General features: G+C 40.1%; 1 protein-coding gene across 2 annotated transcripts in view; it reads right to left on the bottom strand.

Moving 5' to 3' along the window:
* The window catches only part of EPHA3 (EPH receptor A3), a 334,850-nt gene that overhangs the window by 19,644 nt on the left and 292,218 nt on the right, over positions 1-22,988 (bottom strand). For both annotated transcript variants that reach the window (XM_075263556.1, XM_075263557.1), the window contains exons 10-15: positions 17,132-17,257; positions 14,467-14,652; positions 13,910-13,971; positions 11,442-11,651; positions 5,584-5,733; positions 1,426-1,619 (exon numbers count right to left, since the gene is read on the bottom strand). In XM_075263556.1, the coding sequence (XP_075119657.1) occupies positions 1,426-1,619; positions 5,584-5,733; positions 11,442-11,651; positions 13,910-13,971; positions 14,467-14,652; positions 17,132-17,257 (928 nt within the window). The remainder of the gene's footprint in view (positions 1-1,425; positions 1,620-5,583; positions 5,734-11,441; positions 11,652-13,909; positions 13,972-14,466; positions 14,653-17,131; positions 17,258-22,988) is intronic.

Here is a 22,988-nt window from a genome sequence, read left to right as displayed (position 1 = left end):
ATGGCTTCTCATATGCCAAACATCATCTATCAAGAGCTGCTCTTTAGTCCCCTCATAGCAGGTGGTAATCTGGAGTCATTCTACAAGCTTCCATTCAGCCTGAACATAGCTAAAGCAGACAAGGCTCTAGTCGTGATGATATTTAAGGCTGGCCAAAGTATGTAAAAGTTATGGGATTTGGGTAGTTCTTGATTTGTAATGGCCTGCTAAAAAATAGAGGAAGGTCTAAAAATATTCTGATGTGATTTGAAACAAGGGGCAGATAAAAACATTTTCTGCACCTTGTCCAACAAATAGACAAGGCTTATTTGGAAAAGGGTTGAGCTTGTCAAAAATAGTTGGGACATAATATTCATCTAGAGATGGGCAAATTTTATGAGATTTGTTTTGATGAACACTCGTGAGGTTCGTCCGTTCAGTTTGTTTCACATGCGTCTAGGCATCATGACATGAGCGCACCCCATATGGTTGTTGAGGCCCAATTACAGGTCTCACAGGTGACCTGGGGGGTTCGGGACATCAGTCAACTGCAGGGGTGAACCTACCTTTTTCACCGCCTGAGGTGGACAACAGAAAGCGAAGCGGAGCGGAGGCGGAGCGAAGGGGGGGGGGTGGCGGAGCGGCATTAGCAGGCAGAGAGCAGGCAGGGAGAGGACCTGCTCTCTACCTGAGTGTCAGAGGAGGCCGGTGGAGCAGCGCTGCGTCCACAGGGCCTCTCCAATCCACCGCTCGCTTTCCGTGCCAGGCTGCCGAGATGGTGACGCTAAGCCAGTCCAGGACAGCTTGTCCTGGACTGGCTTAGGTAAGCAAAAATGCCGCCCCCGGGGCCCTGGCATAGTGCCGCCTAAAGCGGTCGCTTCAGGTCGCCTCATGGGAGGTGCGGCGCTGGTCAACTGACTGGGAGAGGCCAGAGGAGGACGTTGAGGGACCACTAAATGGTGGAAAGGAGTACAGGAGAGATGAGCAAAGATGAGTATAGGTAATTATGTTGCCACAACACCCCTGGGCCTCCACTGAGATAGATCCCAGAGTATAATCATGACATTAGCACGCCCCATGTGATTGTGATGCCCAATCACAGGCCTCACAGGTACTCGGGGGGGGGGGGAGGGGGGGCACAGGGCATGCTATCAGCCAACTGGCCGGAAGATGCCAGATGAGGACATTGCACACCAAATGGCACATCACAGTAGCCATCTGCCATTTATGAGGATGCCACCATTGGGAATATCGACGGGTGGCCCTATATACAGAAAACTGGAGCTGCTGCCACTTGAGGCTGAGTACCTGAGAGGTGATTTTTTTTTTGAATAGGTACGATCATGCAGCGCAAACGTGCCGTAATATTTAGACCCTTAGAAAACATGGAATGGGTGGTGAATTTAAGATGTTGCACTTCTACGAAAGCACACATGGAATTCTCACCTTGCCGCTGTATTGGCGATTACTTTCAGAGTACTCGGATTACGTATGAGCTTGTCCAAGACGCTGACAATCTGCTCAAACTTTGGTCTGTTGTTTCGATCCTTCTGCCAGCAGTCTAGCATGAGCTGATACAAGGCAGCTGGGCATTCCATAGGAGGCGGCAGCCGATAACCTTCATCCACCGCCTTAATAACCTGTTAATGGCAAAGTACTTGTTAGAAGAATTCACTTATAAAGGAATGCAGTGGGGTCCATTAAACACAATGCAACTTTACTATGCGTATCTGCCATATCTCATTTACCCCCATTAATAACTCCATAAAATATTTAAAGGGAAGGTCCATGTTCATAAGAATACTGTTTTTGCACCCCTATCTAAATTTCAATGGGACTAATGGAGATAGTCAAAGTACACCACTGAGCTATCGGTGTAGCCATGTCTAACATGACTTTTATTGTGTTAAGAAAACAGTCACTAATCGCTTTAACTCAACTTTCTTGCTTTCAATGACTTTTGTTGTGAGATTTCACAGCACAGAGAGTTATCAGATTCAAGCTGAAGATGGCTACATCAGAATCTCGGCATGTAATGGAAGTACGATTGTGCAACCGCAGCCCAATTCAGCTGTTAGACCCTCACCGATCTGCAATCTAGCCCCTATCCATTGTGGGCAAACACTTTTAATGTTGAGTGGTCAAAGTTCACTGTGTCAACCTAATCTTAAATACATTGAAGAATCTAAAAGTATGACCTTCCCTTTAATTGTGGAATAGATAAACATATGGCTGTGAAGGATGACCTTCCCTTTAAATATGGAATAGTTTAAACATATGGCTGTGAACGCTGACCTTCCCTTTAAATGTGGAATAGTTTAAAAATATCTTTATGTAGGCTGACCTTCCCTTTAAATATGGAATATAAATTGTTGATACGGACATTTATGGCATTCTTTGAAAAAGGTACACACTGGTCAAATATGGATTTAATTAAAAAGCTAGGTAAACAGCTTTCGGTAATAGCTCTAAACCCACGGCCCACTTAAGGTGCCCTTCAAGCAGAAAGGTTCCTCTTAGAAAAAGAAGAAAAACATGAAATCATTGAGTTACACGAGTACATGTGCTGTATTCTTTGATGTCATATATGATCACTTAATTAGTCACCCACTGTTTATATAAGACCATGGTAATCCCGGACATTTTTGGCAGAGGACTGAAAAGTTGAATTCCTGCTATGAACAAATAATCAAAAAAGTGGAAAATGGGCTTTGTGATTAGAAATACCTAATTTTTCTAATTGTTCTGGGTGATGTAAGGGAAGAAGAATGTGACAAGGTCTGAAGCTCGCAGATGTTATTGTATTTACAGCAGTTAATAGATGATAGGGTGAGTACTATAATAAGTAAGACAAAGTACAAATGACCTTCATTATGTGACGTATTGTATTAGGCTAGGTTCACACAGCATCATTTGGAGAAGCCGATTTCTCTTGGGGGTTTGCTCAATCATTAGTAGAGATGGGTGAACTTTTCAGGATTCATTTCAGGTCTGGGTGGTTTGGGTCCAAGATTTGTTTTGGGTTGAACAAGTTCAGTAGACACCACACCCTAAATTGGTGTAAGACATAGTATATAACACTGCCAGGGCTCCTAAGAACCTATCTATAAAGCATAGTGTATAACACTGTCAGGACTCCTAGGAACCTATCTATAAAACAGAGTGTAGAACACATTCAGGGCTCCTAGGAACCTATCTATAAAACATAGTGTATAGCACTGTCAGGGCTCCTAGGGACCTATCTATAAAACATAGCGTTGAACACTGTCAGGGCTCCTAGGAACCTATCTATAAAACATAGTGTAGAACACTGTCAGGACTCCTAGGAACCTATCTATAAAACATAGTGTAGAACACATTCAGGGCTTCTAGGAACCTATCTATAAAACATAGTGTATAACACTGTCAGGGCTCCTAGGAACCTATCTATAAAACATAGTGTATAGCACTGTCAGGGCTCCTAGGAACCTATCTATAAAACATAGTGTATAATACTGTCAGGACTCCTAGGAACCTATCTATAAAACATAGTGTATAGCACTGTCAGGGCTCCTAAGAACCTATCTATAAAACATAGTGTAGATCACTGTCAGGACTCCTAGGAACCTATCTATAAAACATAGTGTAGAACACATTCAGGGCTTCTAGGAACCTATCTATAAAACATAGTGTATAACACTGTCAGGGCTCCTAGGAACCTATCTATAAAACATAGTGTATAGCACTGTCAGGGCTCCTAGGGACCTATCTATAAAACATAGCGTTGAACACTGTCAGGGCTCCTAGGAACCTATCTATAAAACATAGTGTAGAACACTGTCAGGACTCCTAGGAACCTATCTATAAAACATAGTGTAGAACACATTCAGGGCTTCTAGGAACCTATCTATAAAACATAGTGTATAACACTGTCAGGGCTCCTAGGAACCTATCTATAAAACATAGTGTATAGCACTGTCAGGGCTCCTAGGGACCTATCTATAAAACATAGTGTAGAACACTGTCAGGACTCCTAGGAACCTATCTATAAAACATAGTGTAGAACACATTCAGGGCTTCTAGGAACCTATCTATAAAACATAGTGTAGAACACTGTCAGGGCTCCTAGGAATCTATCTATAAAACAGTGTATAGCACTGTCAGGGCTCCTAGGGACCTATCTATAAAACATAGTGTAGAACACATTCAGGGCTTCTAGGAACCTATCTATAAAACATAGTGTATAACACTGTCAGGGCTCCTAGGAACCTATCTATAAAACATAGTGTGTAGCACTGTCAGGGCTCCTAGGGACCTATCTATAAAACATAGTGTAGAACACATTCAGGGCTTCTAGGAACCTATCTATAAAACAGTGTAGAACACTGTCAGGGCTCCTAGGAACCTATCTATAAAACATAGTGTATAACACTGTCAGGGATCCTAGGAACCTATCTATAAAACATAGTGTAGAACACTTATCAAGAATGAGCAGGACACTTGATTTATCACTGTCCTAAAACAAAGCAGCCACCAACACTTTATATGCCCCCAACTGAATCACCTATGGGGTCAAGCCTAAGACATTATGCAAAAAATATTTCACTATATACTGACAACCCCAAATGACTATATTTAATGAACTTTATATTTCTGCTGTTATTTTCTGCAATTCTCTTGAGTTTTTATTATTAGTCCACATATAAAAAAGAAGGATTGAACCATCTGCCACTATTCACACTTTATTTATCACCTGTCTTTACACAACCTGCCGCTGTTTCCTGATGGAAATTTAAAAGAAACACAACATGGATTAACATTATGGAAATGCAGCTCGGTATTAGAAGGTATTCACCAAATATGGGACATTTGCAACAAATTTTTAGAATAGGTTTTAAAAAATATATATATAAGATTGACTTCCTCTTTGTATTGTCCATGTATCAATGGCTGCAATACAATTCTATGGCTATAGGTCCCAATAAATACAAGTGTGCTGTGAATGTTACTATGTGCCGATCACTGTGTAGCCGCAGCCTAAGGCACATTGTACCAGATGTCCTGCATTTAACACTCTCCAGATTCTCCACGTATAAATATGTTTCTTATGTTTTTCATTTCCTAAAGCCATACTGTATATAACTGTGTGGTTGTAATTTTTTGATCTGCAAACGCTCAATACAAACACATATTTAACATAGTTATTGTTATAATTTACGTTGGATTAGGCATCCTCAGCTGTGAAACATAAAGGTATGTTCACACGTGTTGGATTTCCTGCAATTGTGTGCCTAAATCTTTGTCAAATCTGCTTAATATCTACATCCTATGTATGGGAGTGGAGTCTTTATAATGCCATTCCCATGCATCAGAAATTTATGTGTCCATCTATGGCGGCATATAGGAAAAAAAATTTAGTTCCAAGTCACTTATGTCAGAATTCCTTGGGTGAATCTGCTGCGGATCTGCTGCAGCAGCAGAAATCCTAGGATGACGGCTTTCTGTAAGAAGGGCTAGGCAGTGACTATACAGAGCTGTCAGATCTAGGCAATGCTGTCTGGGCAAATACAGAGATGTAAAAAATAGAAATGTACATTATATGTCATCCTTCTTATATTCTCTTACATCTTGATTAGACATTTCCCAGTAAGGTCTTTCTCCATATGACATAACTTCCCATACTACAATGCCATAACTCCACGCATCACTTGCTGATGTGAATTTACGGTATGAAATGGCTTCCGGCGCCGTCCATCTGATCGGGATCTTCCCACCCTGTAGAGACAAAGGTCATTTTTGAGTGATCATGCAATGAATGATTTTACAATTCATATGTAATATCTAATTCTGGACTGGATATAACAACATAACATGACATTGAAGCATGGAGGGAATACAGGACATAGTCAATCACAGTATCAACTTTTTATATCATCGAATTTATTGGTCGCCACATCAACCTTCATATTGTGATTTTCCTGCTACGCACTTGGTGAGCATGGCTGTTACCTAATCAAAGTGAGCAAAGGCAATTCATCGTGCAAAGTTTAACTAGATAATAAGCAGAGGCTCAGAGGAGGTGATCAAACATCAAAAATAGCGTTACTCACCTCTCCTGGGCTCCAGCACAGGTCTTTGGGCCTCTTCAATTACATCATAGACTACTGAGTCCTGTAATTGGGCTTCAATGGTCACGTGGATCACACTAGTGTCATGTTGCACGATGAACCTGGCGTAACTCATATGACCGTTGAGGTCCAATTACTGGTCTCTGATGTCATCAAAGAAGCCTGAAGACCGGGAAAGGTCAGTTAGGGGGAGTTCACACGGAGTTACGTGCCGCGAGATTTGGCACGTAGACGCCGCGGGACCCTTTGAGTTCAATGGGAGCGGGGATCGTATGCGCCGCGCTATTTTGCGGCCGTGCATTTATTCACGGCCGCAAACTAGCGCGGCGCATATGATCCCCGCTCCCATTGAAATGAATTGGAGCGTGTACGGCACGCAAAGGGTCACGCGGCGTACACGTGCCAAATCTCGCGGGACGTAACTCCGTGTGAACTCGGCCTTATATTGTTAGGTAGGTTTAATCACCTGCGTTGAGCCTCTGCTCATTATACTCTAGGGTCTGAAGAGAAAACACAGTATAATAATACTTCATGGGTGGTGAAATATTTGCAAAATTCATAACAGACATCGTAGGGGCCACTATGGAACATTGTATTTTGTGTAGGGGCCACTATGGGATACTGTGTGGAGGGGCCACTATGGGAAATTATACTGGATGTAAATGGGCATTATACCATGTGTGGACCAGTAAAGAGAGCATTTTGCCATGTGGGCCAGTAAAGGGAGTATTTTGCCATGTAGGAATCGGGAAAAGGATGTTATATTGTGGATAGGTCACACATTTGCAGTGGGGCCCATTCTTTCCTTGTTATACACCTTAGCTGGATGATGGGTCTATGAACTTGTGGTGGGTTCAAGAAACTACAGTCCAAAACATATATATTTCACCATCACCGCATTGCACAGTACAGGGATAGCAATGCCATGACAGCTAAAATAACACTTTGCAAACAATGATAAAGATGGCTAAGAGGTTGGAATAACATGGCGGCATTCTGATGACAGATGGAAATATTACATAACTACACTCCCATATCAGAGTCCCCATGTGACACATATCAGCAGACGCCTGGTGTTCAGGGGGTAGCTAACATCCTCTTACAATGCACAGCCATGTTCTTCTATCACTAAGGGGATTACGGTAGATGACAGCTGTGTAACCCGCTATACTAATTGCACAGGATATACGCTTTGTGACCTCGGCCTGTGTGTTCTCTTGTAAGGTGACCTTAAATATATCGACATCATCTGTTCTAGGCCAATTTGGGAAATGCACTTTAGTAGAGAAATCAATCCAATAGGTTATAATTAGACATTTCTTAATCAGGAATCCAGAAATGGACTTGGTGATGTAATAATTCCAAGATACACATCTACAATACACATGTCATGTAGTCCATATCTGCTTGTGGGAAAACTGAAGGAACTCGGCAGGGAGGATTTTTCCAAACATCTTCGAGAACTAAGCACAGATCTTCTGTGGATTTAGGTTTGCTCCAATCCTTCCCACTGTTCACGTATCCATAGACAGACTGGGCTCTGGGTTGTGCTAACTATAATGTAAGTAGATGTAACTACTATGGTGAGTCTCTGGTGCATTTCTATGCCCGGACAACATTTAGTAGAGTTGGGAAACTACATCTCCAAATTCAATGAATGGTGGAAACTACTGCAGACAGTCATGGGACCCAAGAAGCATGAGACATAGGCATAGGGTCACCATGTTCCTCAAGCGGACCTTATGGCAAATTCTATATGAGACATTGCTCTTCCCGCCAACCCAGAGTTAACGAATGCCACAGATGTCTGGAAGCTGTATGCCACAAACATTTCACGTGGATAATGGAGGAGCCATGACATAGAACTGGGAATGGATTCTAAGAAGATCCTAAGGAGACTTTTCAACTAGTCATGATGCCTTAGTATCATGGAAGGATTATGGAAATCTCCATCTTGTCAGCACATTGGACGGTCCCGCAAAGTTTAAGAACTTTACTGATAGAGAAGCCAATGTGGGACCCATATTGTTTCCTGGACTTCGGTTACTCTGACCGCATTGATGAATCCATTGGTAAAGCTGACTTTTTGTGCCGCGCCTGAAGATGTCTGCGCCATATGAACTTGTGAAAACATTTTCAACATTATTAAAATTGGTTTTCTAACATGGCTGCTACTTCAACTCCTTTGGGCTTGCTTAGACACCTGAATGACAGGGATAACATGGCCTCCACCTACAATACCAGGTACTATTTATAATACTGGCGTCTTATGTGGCTATCTGGGTTCGGATATGAAGCTACCCCAGCACCATAATAGTTAAATCGCTGCTGGGCCAGAGGAACATATGATAAAAATGAAATATTTCACTGTGTATGGTCAGGGGTAAATCTACCAGAAAGAAAGACCTGGGGACAAAGGGGGGGGGGGGGGGGACAATCTTAGTTGGCCAAATCCCTTCTGATCCTGGGTGGCAAAAAGCTGTGTGGGGATCTCCCTCCATAGGAACTGCATTATCAGCAAACAAGGGAGGGAAAATTGGCCCAACAGAGTTGTACAAAGGAACATGAAAGGAAAGATCCATGGGTCTTAGGTGGAGGACCCAGAGGGACATGGGCCCATTTTTCTGTGTGGTATTATGGATCGGTATAGCACATGGCACCGTATGAAGTATCCTGCAGTTATATGGGTTTTATGGTTCTGTGTATAGTGTAATATCTACAGTATAGTAAATTCCACATCTATATAGCACAACGATTCTGTTAGAGGTCGGATCTTACGTCTAGTTTGGAATTGATCCCTTATGAAAAAAAGACATGTAGAAAATACAATGTAAGATTTTCTAAGAATTTTATTCCATTCTGAATCCATGGCTCTTAAGCCTACTCAGTATTATTGAAGCTTGTGTCTAACATGAGCGAGAACAAAACTTGGACACCTGGTTCTCGTGTTTATTTTCCAGACCCCGGATCTGGAACATAACACCTGGACCTGTCTCGTGTGTGTATTATTCCCTTGCCATATTTCACGTATTGATTTTAACTTGGATCACATCAATGGAATTTGTTTGTGTGTTTTTCTAGCACAAGAATGAAAGTGTTTGGTTGGTGTGGAGACTTTCCAGCTATAAATTCAGCGCAGGACCGACTTGTTAGGAAATGCTGCACACAAAGTAACAATGGGCAGGTTATGAAAGCTTTTATAGAATATTAAGGACTGCGAGTACTGCACGCCAGATCAACGCCACTAATCCGCCTCCACACATGTGCTTTTGACATTCACACAAGAGTAAGTCGTGTTTCTCAATGTTCCCAAGCCAAATACCCCCTACTGAGGCAAGTGATGTCAAAATACCCCCAAGATATGATCATAAATAGTGCTGCCAATTAATAGCACAGCGTGAGCCCTGTAGAATACCCCGAGAGGAATGGTATATATATATATATATATATATATATATATATATATATATATATATATATATATATCCCCGGGCTGAGAATATAGGGAGTAATCTCTAACATAAAATCAGCAAGGCATCCACAATCACAAAATCTAATGCTACCAAACAATGCAAGGGTTAAACCTTTAATAACTATATCACTAAATTATTATTTTTTTGTTAAAATATTTTGTATATCTACTTTTTATGAACTTTTTACATTAATGAAAAAATAGTCAAGTCAATGTTTATTGAGGAGGCCATATATATATATATATATATATATATATATATATACGCCAAGCCTTGGTATCTACAGTAAAGTATGGTATGCCTTTCCAAAGGCCAAACTGATAGCCATTGCAGTGGTCACAGTAAAAGGGGTAATCTCATATAAGATGGGGCCTCAAAGCAAAGATGAACCTGAACACCCCATTATGACATAGAGTTGTATAAGCAGGTAATACTCCTTCAATGGTTGTAGGTCCACAGCTGTTCCTCTCAACTCCCTCAATACACGTGGGTTCGGCAACCTTGTATATGTTCTCAATGGATAAGTCATAGTAAGCACAAAAAATTGTCAAGTAAAATTGAACATGCCCATTCCTACATTTCCTTCATTTGTCAGGGAAGATATGGGACAATCCCAAACACATCATCACCAAGTCGCTTGACCACCAAATTCAATGGGTTCTAATGTACATGGCCACTTTTATGCCAGACCTGTTGTTTGCTTCTCCCTCCAAACTTTCTTTAAGACTCCTTAGCGAAATCCTCAATGTCTTGTTTGCTAATGATGCCATTTAATTTTTCATAGAAGGGAACTCTACACACGTTCTTGAGTGAATAAAATTGGCATGGATCAAATTCATTACAAATTTCCAATAAGTTTCAGATTTATTCAAATTCAAGGCTTTTGTGATTTGTCCAACATGATCAGTTCAAAATGGCAGCCACCATTTTAGAGAACAGAAGAAGACATAGAAGAAGGGTGACATGACCTGGGGTGGCTTCCCAGTAGGCTTCTCCATAATGTCTTGGAGGTGGCTCTTCATCTAGCACAACAAATCATGAGGCATTATAGGTGTGTGCCACCGATAACTGGGTGGCATAATTGCTGTCATTCTGATAGTACCATCTTCTTACGCATTTCAGATCCTATAGAGACTGGGAATGGAGGGACTTTTGGCCCGTGTTCTGAATTGAGCAGTAGTCAGGCAGCATGCACACAGCTCCATTCATTTCAATGGGAGTGTTGTAGATATGGTAGCTGATGTATGGTGCTCAGCAATCTTTGGCGATACCATTGACATGAATGGAGCTATGCGTATGCCATACGACCACAGCTCCATTCGCTCCTTACCTCTCTATGAATAAAGGATAACTTGTTTAGTGGGTAAACTCCTTTAAGAAATTATGACTTCCTTGTCTACATTGGAACTTTCCAATAGTACGGGGCCACACGGTGGCTCAGTGGTTAGCACTGCAGCCTTGCAGCGCTTGGTCCTGGTGTTCAAATCCCACCAAGGGCAAAAAACCATCTGCAAGGAGTTTGTATGTTCTCCCCATGTTTGCATGGATTTCCATCCCATATTCCAAAAAAGACATACTGATAGGGAAAAATGTACATTGTGAGCTCTATGTGGGGCTCACAATCTACATTTAAAAAAAAAAAAAAAAAAACTTTCCAATAGTATGTTCATATTTTTTTATATTACACAGAAATATGTAAAGCACTCAATGATAGTGAAAGGTTTATCCAACCTATTGTCGTCTTCCAAGTCTTCTATCTACTGTGGACAGCCAAGTTATGTTAGCTCCGCACCGTATATGGCTGGATACATAAATGACTTATTACATGGAGCAATGGTTATAAAATATGCAGAACAAATCACACATTTAACATTGCTCTCACCCTTGTGGTATAAGCTGCCTCCGGATCATCCTCCAGGACACGAGACAAACCAAAGTCAGAAACTTTGCACATCAGGTTAACGTTGATGAGAATGTTCCTGGCCGCCAGGTCACGGTGGACGTAACCCATGTCCGAGAGATATTTCATGCCAGATGCAATACCACGCAGCATACCCACCAGCTGGATGACTGTAAATTGAGCATCATGTTTCTGGAAGGAATTTCAAGCACACAACTGAGATGCTAATTGGCCATTAAATTATTGTAAAGAGCTGGATATAAATTATCAATTACATTCCTGTTTATAATTATCACATATCTGGCAAATTTACCAGGATAATTGGACTCATCTTGCTGATATCAAGACATACATTGTTCTCGTACACTAGCGGTAGACTCCGCATTATATGGGTTTTGTACTGTAATAATTGCTATAAGCTACAAATGGCAGAAATATGTATAGGGGAAATTACTAAATATAATACTAGAAATATATTTATGGATATACTTAAAGTTTAGGTGTAACTTTGAACATTATATTGGATGCTACATGAATAAGGAAAAATGTACAGAGACGATGACCCAAAATTGCATTAATAAAGTGCTTGTCTAAAAGGAGTATAAGATGGTTAATATGGAAAACTGAAAATTTGGCACAGAAAATTAGGTTTAGGTAAGAGGTGGTCATTTGTAGAGGTTTTACTATCTATCTATCTATCTATCTATCTATCCTTCTATCTATCTATCTATCTATATCTATCTATCTATCTATCTATCTATCACGATTGAGCCGATCTTGAGATTTCAGGATCGATTTTAAAATCCGATTTCCAATCATTTTCAAGCTGATTCCGATCGTGAAATTTGCTCGATCACCGATCAGGATCCGATCTTTCCTGATGCCGATCGCTCAACCCTATTCATGATATATACATGAATAGGGTTGAGCCAATCTTGAGATAACCTCCGACCTCGATCCCACCGGAAAACATCGGGATTGGAATTCCGATCATGATTGTGAAATTTACTCGATCGCTGATTGGATTCCTATCTTTTCCGATCCTGATCGCTCAACCCTACTCTATCTATCTATCTATCTATCTATCTATCTATCTATCTCCTATCTATCTATCTATCTATCTATCTATCTATCTATCTATCTCCTATCTATCTATCTATCTATCTATCTATCTCCTATCTATCTATCTATCTATCTATCTATCTCCTATCTATCTATCTATCTATCTCCTATCTATCTATCTATCTATCTCCTATCTATCTATCTATCTATCTATCTATCTCCGGAGTCCTCCCAGTGCAGTCCAGTCCTGCTGCTCCGGCATCTTCACATAGTGACACTACTCGTCACCTGTGACATCCCAGATCCCCACCGCTGATTGGCCTCAGCAGTCATGTGTGGTGGGGACTTCCTCCAGAAGACAACAATGGACTGTGTGGACCGGACCACCCTGGGAGGCATCAGAGCAATGGGGAAAGGTGAGTATAATTTAAAAAAAAATAAAAAATTTCACCAAAATATATTGTTCAATTTTGCCTGGACAACCCCTTTAACTGCCCTCTTTCCTTTCAAAACACATGCAAGCTTGCCCAAACCAAGCATGCCTATATATAGTGAGGTCAGGAGTAACAGTTGTCATCAAAATGTTGAATGTCTTTGTATTTGGTTTTTCTGGATCAGTTCTATCTCTTCTATATATTTCTACATTAATAATGAAGCCATCTGGTTTATTTCTGTATATTGTAAACTTGAAATCAAGATTGGTTAATTGTCTTAAAGTTTAATAAATTAAAAATAGTGCACAGAATATGGCCTCTATTCAATGGTCACACATACCGTGATGACTACCCCGACATCAGCATTTACTTACTATATAGAGGACTAAGGTGTGGCTATATACAGTCATGATAGAGACATAATAACAACAGGATCCTTTTGTTCAATTAATATTCTGTATTAGAATATATCATATTAGGTCCGGTTCACATCAGCGGTTGTGTTTCCGTTTGGGAAATCTGTTTGGGGACCCCCTGAACGGAAATCTATAAGCATTAAAAAGCGGTTACCTAACAAACCACAAGGACCCCATAAACTATAATGAGGTCCATGTGGTTTCCGCTCGGAGGTGTCCACACGAAACATGCAGAGAAAAAAGTACTGCAAGTAACACTTTTCTGTCCACATGTTTCATGCAGAAACCACATGGACCCCATTATAGTCTATGAGGCAATGTGGTTTCTTAGGTAATGGCTTTTTAATGCATATAGGTTTCCGTCCGGGGAGTCCGCTTGGGAAAATCCTTAACACTGATGTGAACTGGGCCTAAGGCAGAGAAGAGGAACAAATATGTGTCCACAAACAAACAAATCTGACAAATCTTTGTCCAAAATCCCTGATAAATGTCTTCTTGCTGGTAACAAATAATCTTTTCAAGATGTTCTCCTGCTTACCCGGAGGAAGCTGTCCAGGGAGCCATTCTCCATGTATTCAGTCACAATCATAACTGGTTTGCCTAGAGAGAGTTACATATATAAATTACTTGTAGGTTTATACAGTATATACATTTACCACCATTTATAATAAATCCAGTAGAACATATTTAAGAGAGAGTCTCCATTTGACATGCACTAGAACATCACTAGACCTTCTGTTCTCCACATAGTAATCTGGTCTGATACAGATGTGTCCACCCTTGGGTTATATCACTTTATCCATTCACCCATTCGCCACACCTATATTCAGCCTGATCCATTATCCTCCCCACACACAGTATATTACCCCTTAAAGAGACCCTTCACCAACTTTCACCAATTCTAGCTCTTAGAATCTGTTAATAGATGCCGTTCCATCGATTCCATTGCAGGTGGAATTTTCTCTCTGATCCTATTCCTAGTTCTATACCCAGGACATGTTTCTTCTCTGCATTTTATAGGACATCATAAACACTCAAAGAAGGGAATTACAAAGTCTCAGCACTAAGTAGTTGTCGCCTTCACTTAAGACTTACTCTTCGTAACGACTCCTTCCAGCCGTATGATGTTGGGGTGCTCGAACTGTCCCATAATGCTGGCTTCACTTAAGAAGTCTCTCCTCTGTTTTTCGGTATAGCCAACTTTCAGTGTTTTAATGGCCACACTGATTTCTTTTTTAGAAGGGAGTCTCAGACGACCGCTACACACCTCACCGAATTCTCCTAGGACCAAATGGACAGAAAGCAGAAGAGGTCAGTCCTATGTTAAACTTACAGTATGTAAAGAAGGCGAACAGAGGAACAGTAAGGTCTCATAGATGCTATAGGTGCTGAATTACAATTATACATGTGCACAAGGAGGTATTTTGGTTATAACAGTTACCCCTTAGCTACAGGATAAAGGGTATCTTGCTGATTGGGGGGGTGCAATTGAACATGAGAACTTGGATGCCTTACACTCCTGACTGCATGGAGCGGCATTATATCCAATGGGAACTCTGGGAGATGGCTGATGTACAGTACTATCTCCAGTGCTTCCCATTGACATTAATAGAATAGCGACCTGCTGCTCCATTTACACTGGGGTGCAAAACTCCCCAGTTCTCATGATCGTTGGGTGTATGATTGTTTGACCCCCCACTGATCAGCTAGTTGTCTATGGATAGGGGGGTAAACCTTTGTGACAAGAATACCCCTTTAAGATGTCCATACACATAAACATAAAGTCAGTCGAACCTTCTACCTTCGCTGGACCGGCTGACTACCTTATTCATAGGTATTTTTCCCAACTCTCCGCCACCAAATAATGCTGGAAGGAAGAAGGATCGGGCATGTTGACTTTTATTGTTTAACATTTTGATCTCACAAAGCCTTTGACCGCCACTTATTCTCTTAGACCGATGGAGTACACTGAATGGTGTCAGGAGGAATAGTCATTGGCTTGTTTGGCCGAAATTTTTTGGTTGTGTTTAACCAGCGTTAGTGTTTAGAAATCATATAATAAAGTAATGGTGTCCATCTTACAGCTATATGGTGGTCTACATACTGAGCCTGACCAATATGACCATTCACTATGTTCAATGATAGATGTAATGTCAATCGGATGAGTGTAGGACATGACAGCCATACTGGAGACCTGTGCTGGAGTGGTGTATAGCTCATGGCTGCAGTGATCTTCATCCACAATGATATACATACGCTCTGAATGTTTGGGTCAGAAGGGGTACTATGTCTCAATTGGGAGACATCACTGTTTTTTTCGGTCTTGTTAACCTTTAGATATAAATGATATACCGTACAACAAAACCATAGAATCATCAGCACAACAAAGCAGCGTGCGGTTATTTCATTTTTGCAATTTGCAGACTAATAATTGAATGACTCTTGTCTTCCTGTCATTTCTAATTAGATATAACTGGAAAACAGCGCTTGGTGCTCGGAAAACATTACAGAAATAAATATGCGTAAGTACTGCTACCCTGGCGCTAAAGTCAATGTATCGGCAGAGGAGTGTGGCACAATCTAGAATCCTTGGTTAACCTTATCGAAGATATGAATATTCTACTGAAAGAGTTACACAGTCAGCCCTGCTACATCTACAGTGCGGTGCAAAAGTTTTAGGCAGGCTTGGAAAAATGCTGTCAACTAAATATGCTTTCAGAAATAGAAGGGTTAATAGTTTATTTTTGTCAATTAGCAAAAAAATAGTGTATATAGAAAATCTAAATGCAATCAATATTCGGTGTAACCTTTGCCATTTGGAAGAGGAGTCCTGGAAGTGATGATATGGCCCTGATCTCAGTCCGTCTGGGATGACATGAAGAGACAGACAGATTGGAGAAAGCTTACATTTACGGAAGATCTGTGCAAAGCTTAACTTAACACAATATGCTTTGTTATCTTCTGTGATGTCACACCGCAGCAGGTCAGGTTAAACGCTGCTACATCTGTACAACATCTAAAACTCCACGTCTTGGCCAGTTCCTACCCTGTCATACATGTCATCATCGGTGCGCTACAAACCGCTCGGCATTAATATTTTATTGTATATTTTCTACACACACTATATTATTATTGGCTAATAAAAAATAACTAGGAGGTATTAAAATCAATGCAGAACTTGTCGTTTTATTGAAAGCATTTCCAGATACAATTCCCCAAGTAAGAAATACATTCTATTAAATATGTTCCCCGCGCCTGTGTGTGCAGCCAGGTATATACTGTTAAAGGACCAGACCTACAAATAATCAAAGCGACATACATAGGCTGATAATAAAACCTGGTACTGGTACATTTTGTAGCCGGCCTGCTGGATGCATTGATACAATACAAGTCCCAACCGGACTTGCCAGTCACACTTTAAAGGACCACAAAGACCTAAATGTAATAGGCCTTGTATAAAATATGACGCTCTTGCCCAGGTGTATATATATATATATATATGCAGCTTTTATATTGAGATCTATTATTGCCAATGCAACCAGCCTCTCATAAAGGATCATGGCTAATATCAGAGTATTACTGTACACCTGACAGCTAATGTATACGCCATACATCCCATGGTCACAATCACCTTCCTATTCGGTTATGTTCAATGGGTCCCCACAGCTCACTACAAGTATATTACACGTAACACATAATAAATAGATTTTTTCAATGTATTTACTCATTATATAACCCTGAATTTACTGTCGTTCCTTACCTGCGCCAATAACTTTGTCTATAGCTATACATGAAGAGTCCAGCTCCTTTGCGAATTCGTGCACCGCCTGGTTAGGATCTTCATAGGTGTGAGGATCGACGTACGTCCTGAGCCCAGGAAACTTTACTGTTAAGAAAGAAAAAACAAGATTTGAGAAATGATTCCTCCGTACTGCACGCTTGTGGTGACCAGTCCCGTCCAATGACTAGGAGTTAAGCTGCAGTAACCTGATCTGGCCACTAGACAGTGAACAGCGCTGTCTGCTTCCTGCTCCATTCTCTGTCCATCAGCTGCTGAGAACCGCTATTCAGTGGTCGAAGTTGCACCCCACCAATCTGATATTGATGTTCTATCCTTAGGATAGGTGATCTTTAATTTATAGACTGGAAAACCCCTTGGAGTCCCGTCACACACATGACAATATTCACCTTTTTTTTCCCATCACCCTAAATTATGCTGACATTGCAAATTTTCTACATGACTATATGACTTTTTTTTAATGAAATACTGTAATATTCTTGAAATATCACTATTGGTCTTAATGATTAATATCCTTGGTGGTCTAGAGTAATAATAGACCTAGTGTTGATATCAAGTCAACATGGTGATCGCCAACGGTTATGGATTAATAGCTAAATATCCCTAGAGGTGTAGAGAAGTTTAGTGTTTGGCACGTAAAGGGAGTCACGCCCGGCAGATAGATCGGTTAGGATGACCTGAATCAAGCGTTGTGCCTCCAATGGTGAGATATTACAGAATGTGAATTAGGGTATGAGGGTGTTGCCATTGCTCCAAAGAGGTAATGGACAACATCCCGATTGTTCCAAAGAGAACTTAATAGTTTAGCTGCCCTTCTATAAAGCACAATAAAAACTAATATTTCCGCAGTAGATTCTCCAGAATTCCTGGTATAAATTTAACACGTCTTACAATCTAAGGACATCCAAGGCAGAGGGGATTACTGCGGACATTGGTTCCTCCTGATTCCCTCCAAGCTCACGTGGGCAAGTGTCTTCAATGGCCAGAGGGGAGTAAACTACTGTAGATACCTTAGGAGGATCTCCTGGGGAGATATTCAAAATGCCCAATTTTTTTTTCGATTGACATATTCCAGATAAGGTTGGCCAAGCAGTTAATACACATTTTATGCAGCCAGACCTACCGAAATCGTTGGACTGTCCAGTTGACAACGTTGTCATTGGCATTCCCTATTGTCACTTGATATAATTGTTATGGGGACACCCTGGCTTACGCTAGATTCACACTAGTGATCAGGTTTCCATTCTTCGGGTCTTGTCTTATGTGAAGACCCCATAGACTATAATGGGGTCCGCCAGGTTTTAAAGACAACGTAATTACAGCCATGTCCCTTAGACGTGAATGGGACAGACGGTTTGCAATGTGAGTAGTGAAAAGGTCATGGTACATGTGACCCCACGGAGCCCCTTGGCAGGGTCCCCATGTGTCAGATCCCCTTTGATCTCTCATTGATGACTTATTCTGAGGATTGACCATCCATACAAATAAACTGAAGAACCCCTTAAGCAGGGGTGTAGTAATAGGGGCAGAGGCAGCCATTGCTACCCGTTCCAGAATTCTTAGGGGGTTCAAAGGCCTCTCCAAAGCATAAGAATACCCCAGTATTATACAGAGCACGCCGTATATGGGGACCCTATTACATTTCTTACATTGGGCACACAAGCTGCCTTTAGTAAATGTGCTATCTCCTTCCAATCTTCCGGTGACTGTATTTCATTCTTTCCTCCTTCCACCCTCCCGTTATCTGCCATAATTCTCTCCTTTCTATTTATTTTAAAGAGGAAATCGAAGGTTATAGCGGAGCCGTTCCTCCTGTATAACACATAAATAATGGCACGTTGGTTTCTCCTAATACTCAGCAAGTTTAATGAATTTTCATATAATAAATGGTCCTGGCTGTTTTACGGAAATTCGCTTTAATTCAGCAGAAGGGTTTAGAGATTGCTGAGCTGGATTTGTAACGTGTTAAATGACAAATTAATTTTCGGGCCGCGACTATCCACAGACAGGTTAAAGAGAAGGAGAAGGAAATAGTTGCTTTTCCTATAGAGACTGGGTCATGTTGTTTGCGGGGGACTCCGCATAAACAGGGCTCTTTGTTAAGGTTAGGGGTGTTATGCTGGAACGCCTAGGAACGCTGATGAATTGTTCCATTGTATGAAGGTGCTATAACTCGCTGCCTGTAAAAACAATACAATTAACAAACACAATTAAGGCCAATGTAAACATCGCCTCTGGCGAAACCATAAACTGCCTGGTAATGATCATTCAGAGCTTTGAGTCCACGGCCCGAACTCCGCAGATGGCGAACAACATCCATATAAAGATTTGTCCTTCACTTGCAATAGGAACTTTCTTTATGCTTACGTGAACTATATGGAATAATAAAGTGGAAAAAGTCATGATAACGCCAAAATGTAGAGCGGGCTATCATACAGATTCTATACTAGGTCGTACGGATTGTGCTGTACTTCAGTATGACGGCTTTAGGTTCCCAGGGGGTCACACTACAAACGCTGCGTAAATATACCACATAATACCTCGGGGACCTGTTGTACCTAAACCTAAAATATACAAAGGTAAAAGAGGTCTATACTGAGAAAAGTGAGAAAAATGGAATGAATAATATAATCTGAGAATGACACAAAAATCACAGCAAAATAGAGCAAAAACATGAACATATCCAATGGATGGATGAAAAGATAGATAGATAGATAGATAGATAGATAGATAGATAGATAGGAGGATAGATAGATAGATAGATAGATAGATAGATAGATAGATAGATAGATAGATAGATAGGAGGATAGATAGATAGATAGATAGATAGATAGATAGATAGATAGATAGATAGGAGTATAGATAGATAGGAGATAGATAGATAGATAGATAGATAGATAGATAGGAGGATAGAAAGATAGATAGATAGATAGATAGATAGATAGATAGATAGATAGATAGATAGTAGGATAGAAAGATAGATAGATAGATAGATAGATAGATAGATAGATAGATAGATAGATAGATAGATAGGAGATAGATAGGAGATAGATAGATAGATAGATAGATAGATGATAGATAGATAGATAGATAGATAGATAGATAGATAGATAGATGATAGATAGATAGATAGATAGATAGATAGATAGATAGATGATAGATAGATAGATAGATAGATAGATAGGAGATAGATAGATAGATAGATAGATAGATAGATAGATCGATCCATGGATAGATAGATAGATAGATAGATAGATATGAGATAGATAAACAGATAGATAGGAGGATAGAAAGATAGATAGATAGATAGATAGATAGATAGATAGATAGATAGATGATAGATAGATAGATAGATAGATAGATAGATAGATAGATAGATAGAAGATAGATAGATAGATAGATAGATAGGAGATAGATAGATAGATAGATAGATAGATAGATCGATCCATGGATAGATAGATAGATAGATAGATAGATAGATAGATAGATAGATATGAGATAGATAAACAGATAGATAGGAGGATAGAAAGATAGATAGATAGATAGATAGATAGATAGGAGATAGATAGATAGATAGATAGATAGATAGATAGATAGGAGATAGATAGATAGATAGATAGATAGATAGATAGCAGGATAGATAGATAGATAGATAGGAGATAGATAGATAGATAGATAGATAGGAGATAGATAGATATGCTGCTGTATGCTGTCATTGTTTAGCATGTAATGTGTCGGATTGCCTAAGGCTGGCCATACATCCATATACGTTACACAGATATCGGTCCAACAATTGTTCTACAACAGTTAGCTCTCTTGACCTCCTTATATACATCTATACTTTTCTCTACAAATACCGCACACCTCTGGTGGCAACTTTTAAATATCTTCCTTTAGCACAAATGGATGGGGCATGTTGAAGTCCAACAGTCTGATCTTAATCTTCCTCAATATCTGTCATCAAAGGAGTAAGGGTCCGCCATACATATCAGATAATAGGCTGGTACTGATGAAATCAATGGGTTTAGACAACAGTAATCCAATGTACACGGCCATCTAAAAGGGTTTTGTCCATGAGTGCAACTGAAACCCTTTCCACAGCATAGGGAATAAGTTACAGATCACTGGGGGTCCACACATGCCAAGAGCAGGGAGCCCAACTATTATACTTCTTATCTCCGGCAGCTCCATAGAAATGAATGGTAGCATGAGAACTTGCTTTTGAAATCAGTGCTCATTCAAACAGGGGTATAAAGCAACCCATTACCACAATCAGTGGGGTCCCAGCAGTACTATACAGGGGATTATGAACACATCTGTATTACAGCTCTACTTTGTATGCAGCTATAATATGGCTTCCATATAAGCCCCATAGACCTTTACTGTATTTTCATAAGCCTCTGATCTTATATAGTATTTATTTTGTCAAATGCTGTAAGAAACAGGCATAAAATATGGCACGTTGAGAGGTGTTCTCTCCTAAAATCAGTGTAGACTACTATATCTGTGATGGAGCCTCTATAAGGCAGCATTGACACTGAGTAACGCTGGCGTTTTTTGTGCTTATTTTGGCACGTAGCGCAGCGTAAACGCCGCGTTTATGCAGCATTTGTGCCGTACAACGCTACCGCAAAATAGCGTGGCGCAAACGCGGCGTAAACGCGGCGCTACGTGCCAAAATAAGCACAAAAAACGCCAGCGTTACTCCGTGTCAATGCTGCCTAACAGTGCACAGAGGCCATGCTCTACCACCATATTATGGAGCCATACAGTCTCTGAACTTGGCTCCGCTGTGTGCAGGATCCGGGCATTTGTGGTATATGTGAGATATAATGTCAAGGAGAGGGGCACTGCTGGGGTGTGAGGCTGCACCCCTGGGAGGGAATGTGTGGTGGCGGCAGTGCTGCACCCAATATAGTGGGGACTTTAGTAAAAGAGGACACTGGTAGGCTTATACAGACTGATCAAAAAGTTGCACAAAGAAACTCAATGTATAACGTGAATGGGTGTGATATTTTTTTTTTTCTCCTATTTTTAGTATATTCTAGATCTAATATCTAAGTTTCTAAATGTTTCCTGATAGACAGTTAGATAAGAGGATAGATAGATAGATGATAGATAGATAGATAGATAGATAGATAGATAGATAGGAGATAGATAGATAGATAGATAGATAGATAGATAGATAGATAGATAGATAGATAGATAGGAGATAGATAGATATGAGATAGATAGATAGATAGATATGAGATAGATAGATAGATAGATAGATAGATAGATAGATAGATAGATAGATAGGAGATAGATAGATAGATAGATAGATAGATAGATAGATAGATAGGAGATAGATAGATAGATAGATAGATAGATAGATAGATAGATAGATAGGAGATAGATAGATATGAGATAGATAGATATGAGATAGATAGATAGATAGATAGATAGATAGATAGATAGATATGAGATAGATAGATATGAGATAGATAGATAGATAGATAGATAGATAGGAGATAGATAGATAGATAGATAGATAGATAGATAGATAGATAGATAGATAGAGTGTGCAGAAAAAGTTGATGCTATATAAATAAAATTTATTATTACTATTATTATTATTATTATTATTATTATTATTATTATTGACAGATAGATAGATAGATAGATAAGAGGATAGATAAATAGATATATAGAAGGATAGATATGTAATTGATAGATAATTGATAGATAAGAAGATCAATAGATAGATAGGAGGATAGATGATAGGATAGATAGAAGGAGTGATTGATGATAGATAGATAGATAGATAGATAGATAGATA

This window comes from Leptodactylus fuscus, chromosome 2 (genome assembly GCF_031893055.1).
Source record: "Leptodactylus fuscus isolate aLepFus1 chromosome 2, aLepFus1.hap2, whole genome shotgun sequence".
Lineage (NCBI taxonomy): Eukaryota > Metazoa > Chordata > Amphibia > Anura > Leptodactylidae > Leptodactylus > Leptodactylus fuscus.
This window is presented reverse-complemented; position numbering and strand designations above follow the sequence as displayed.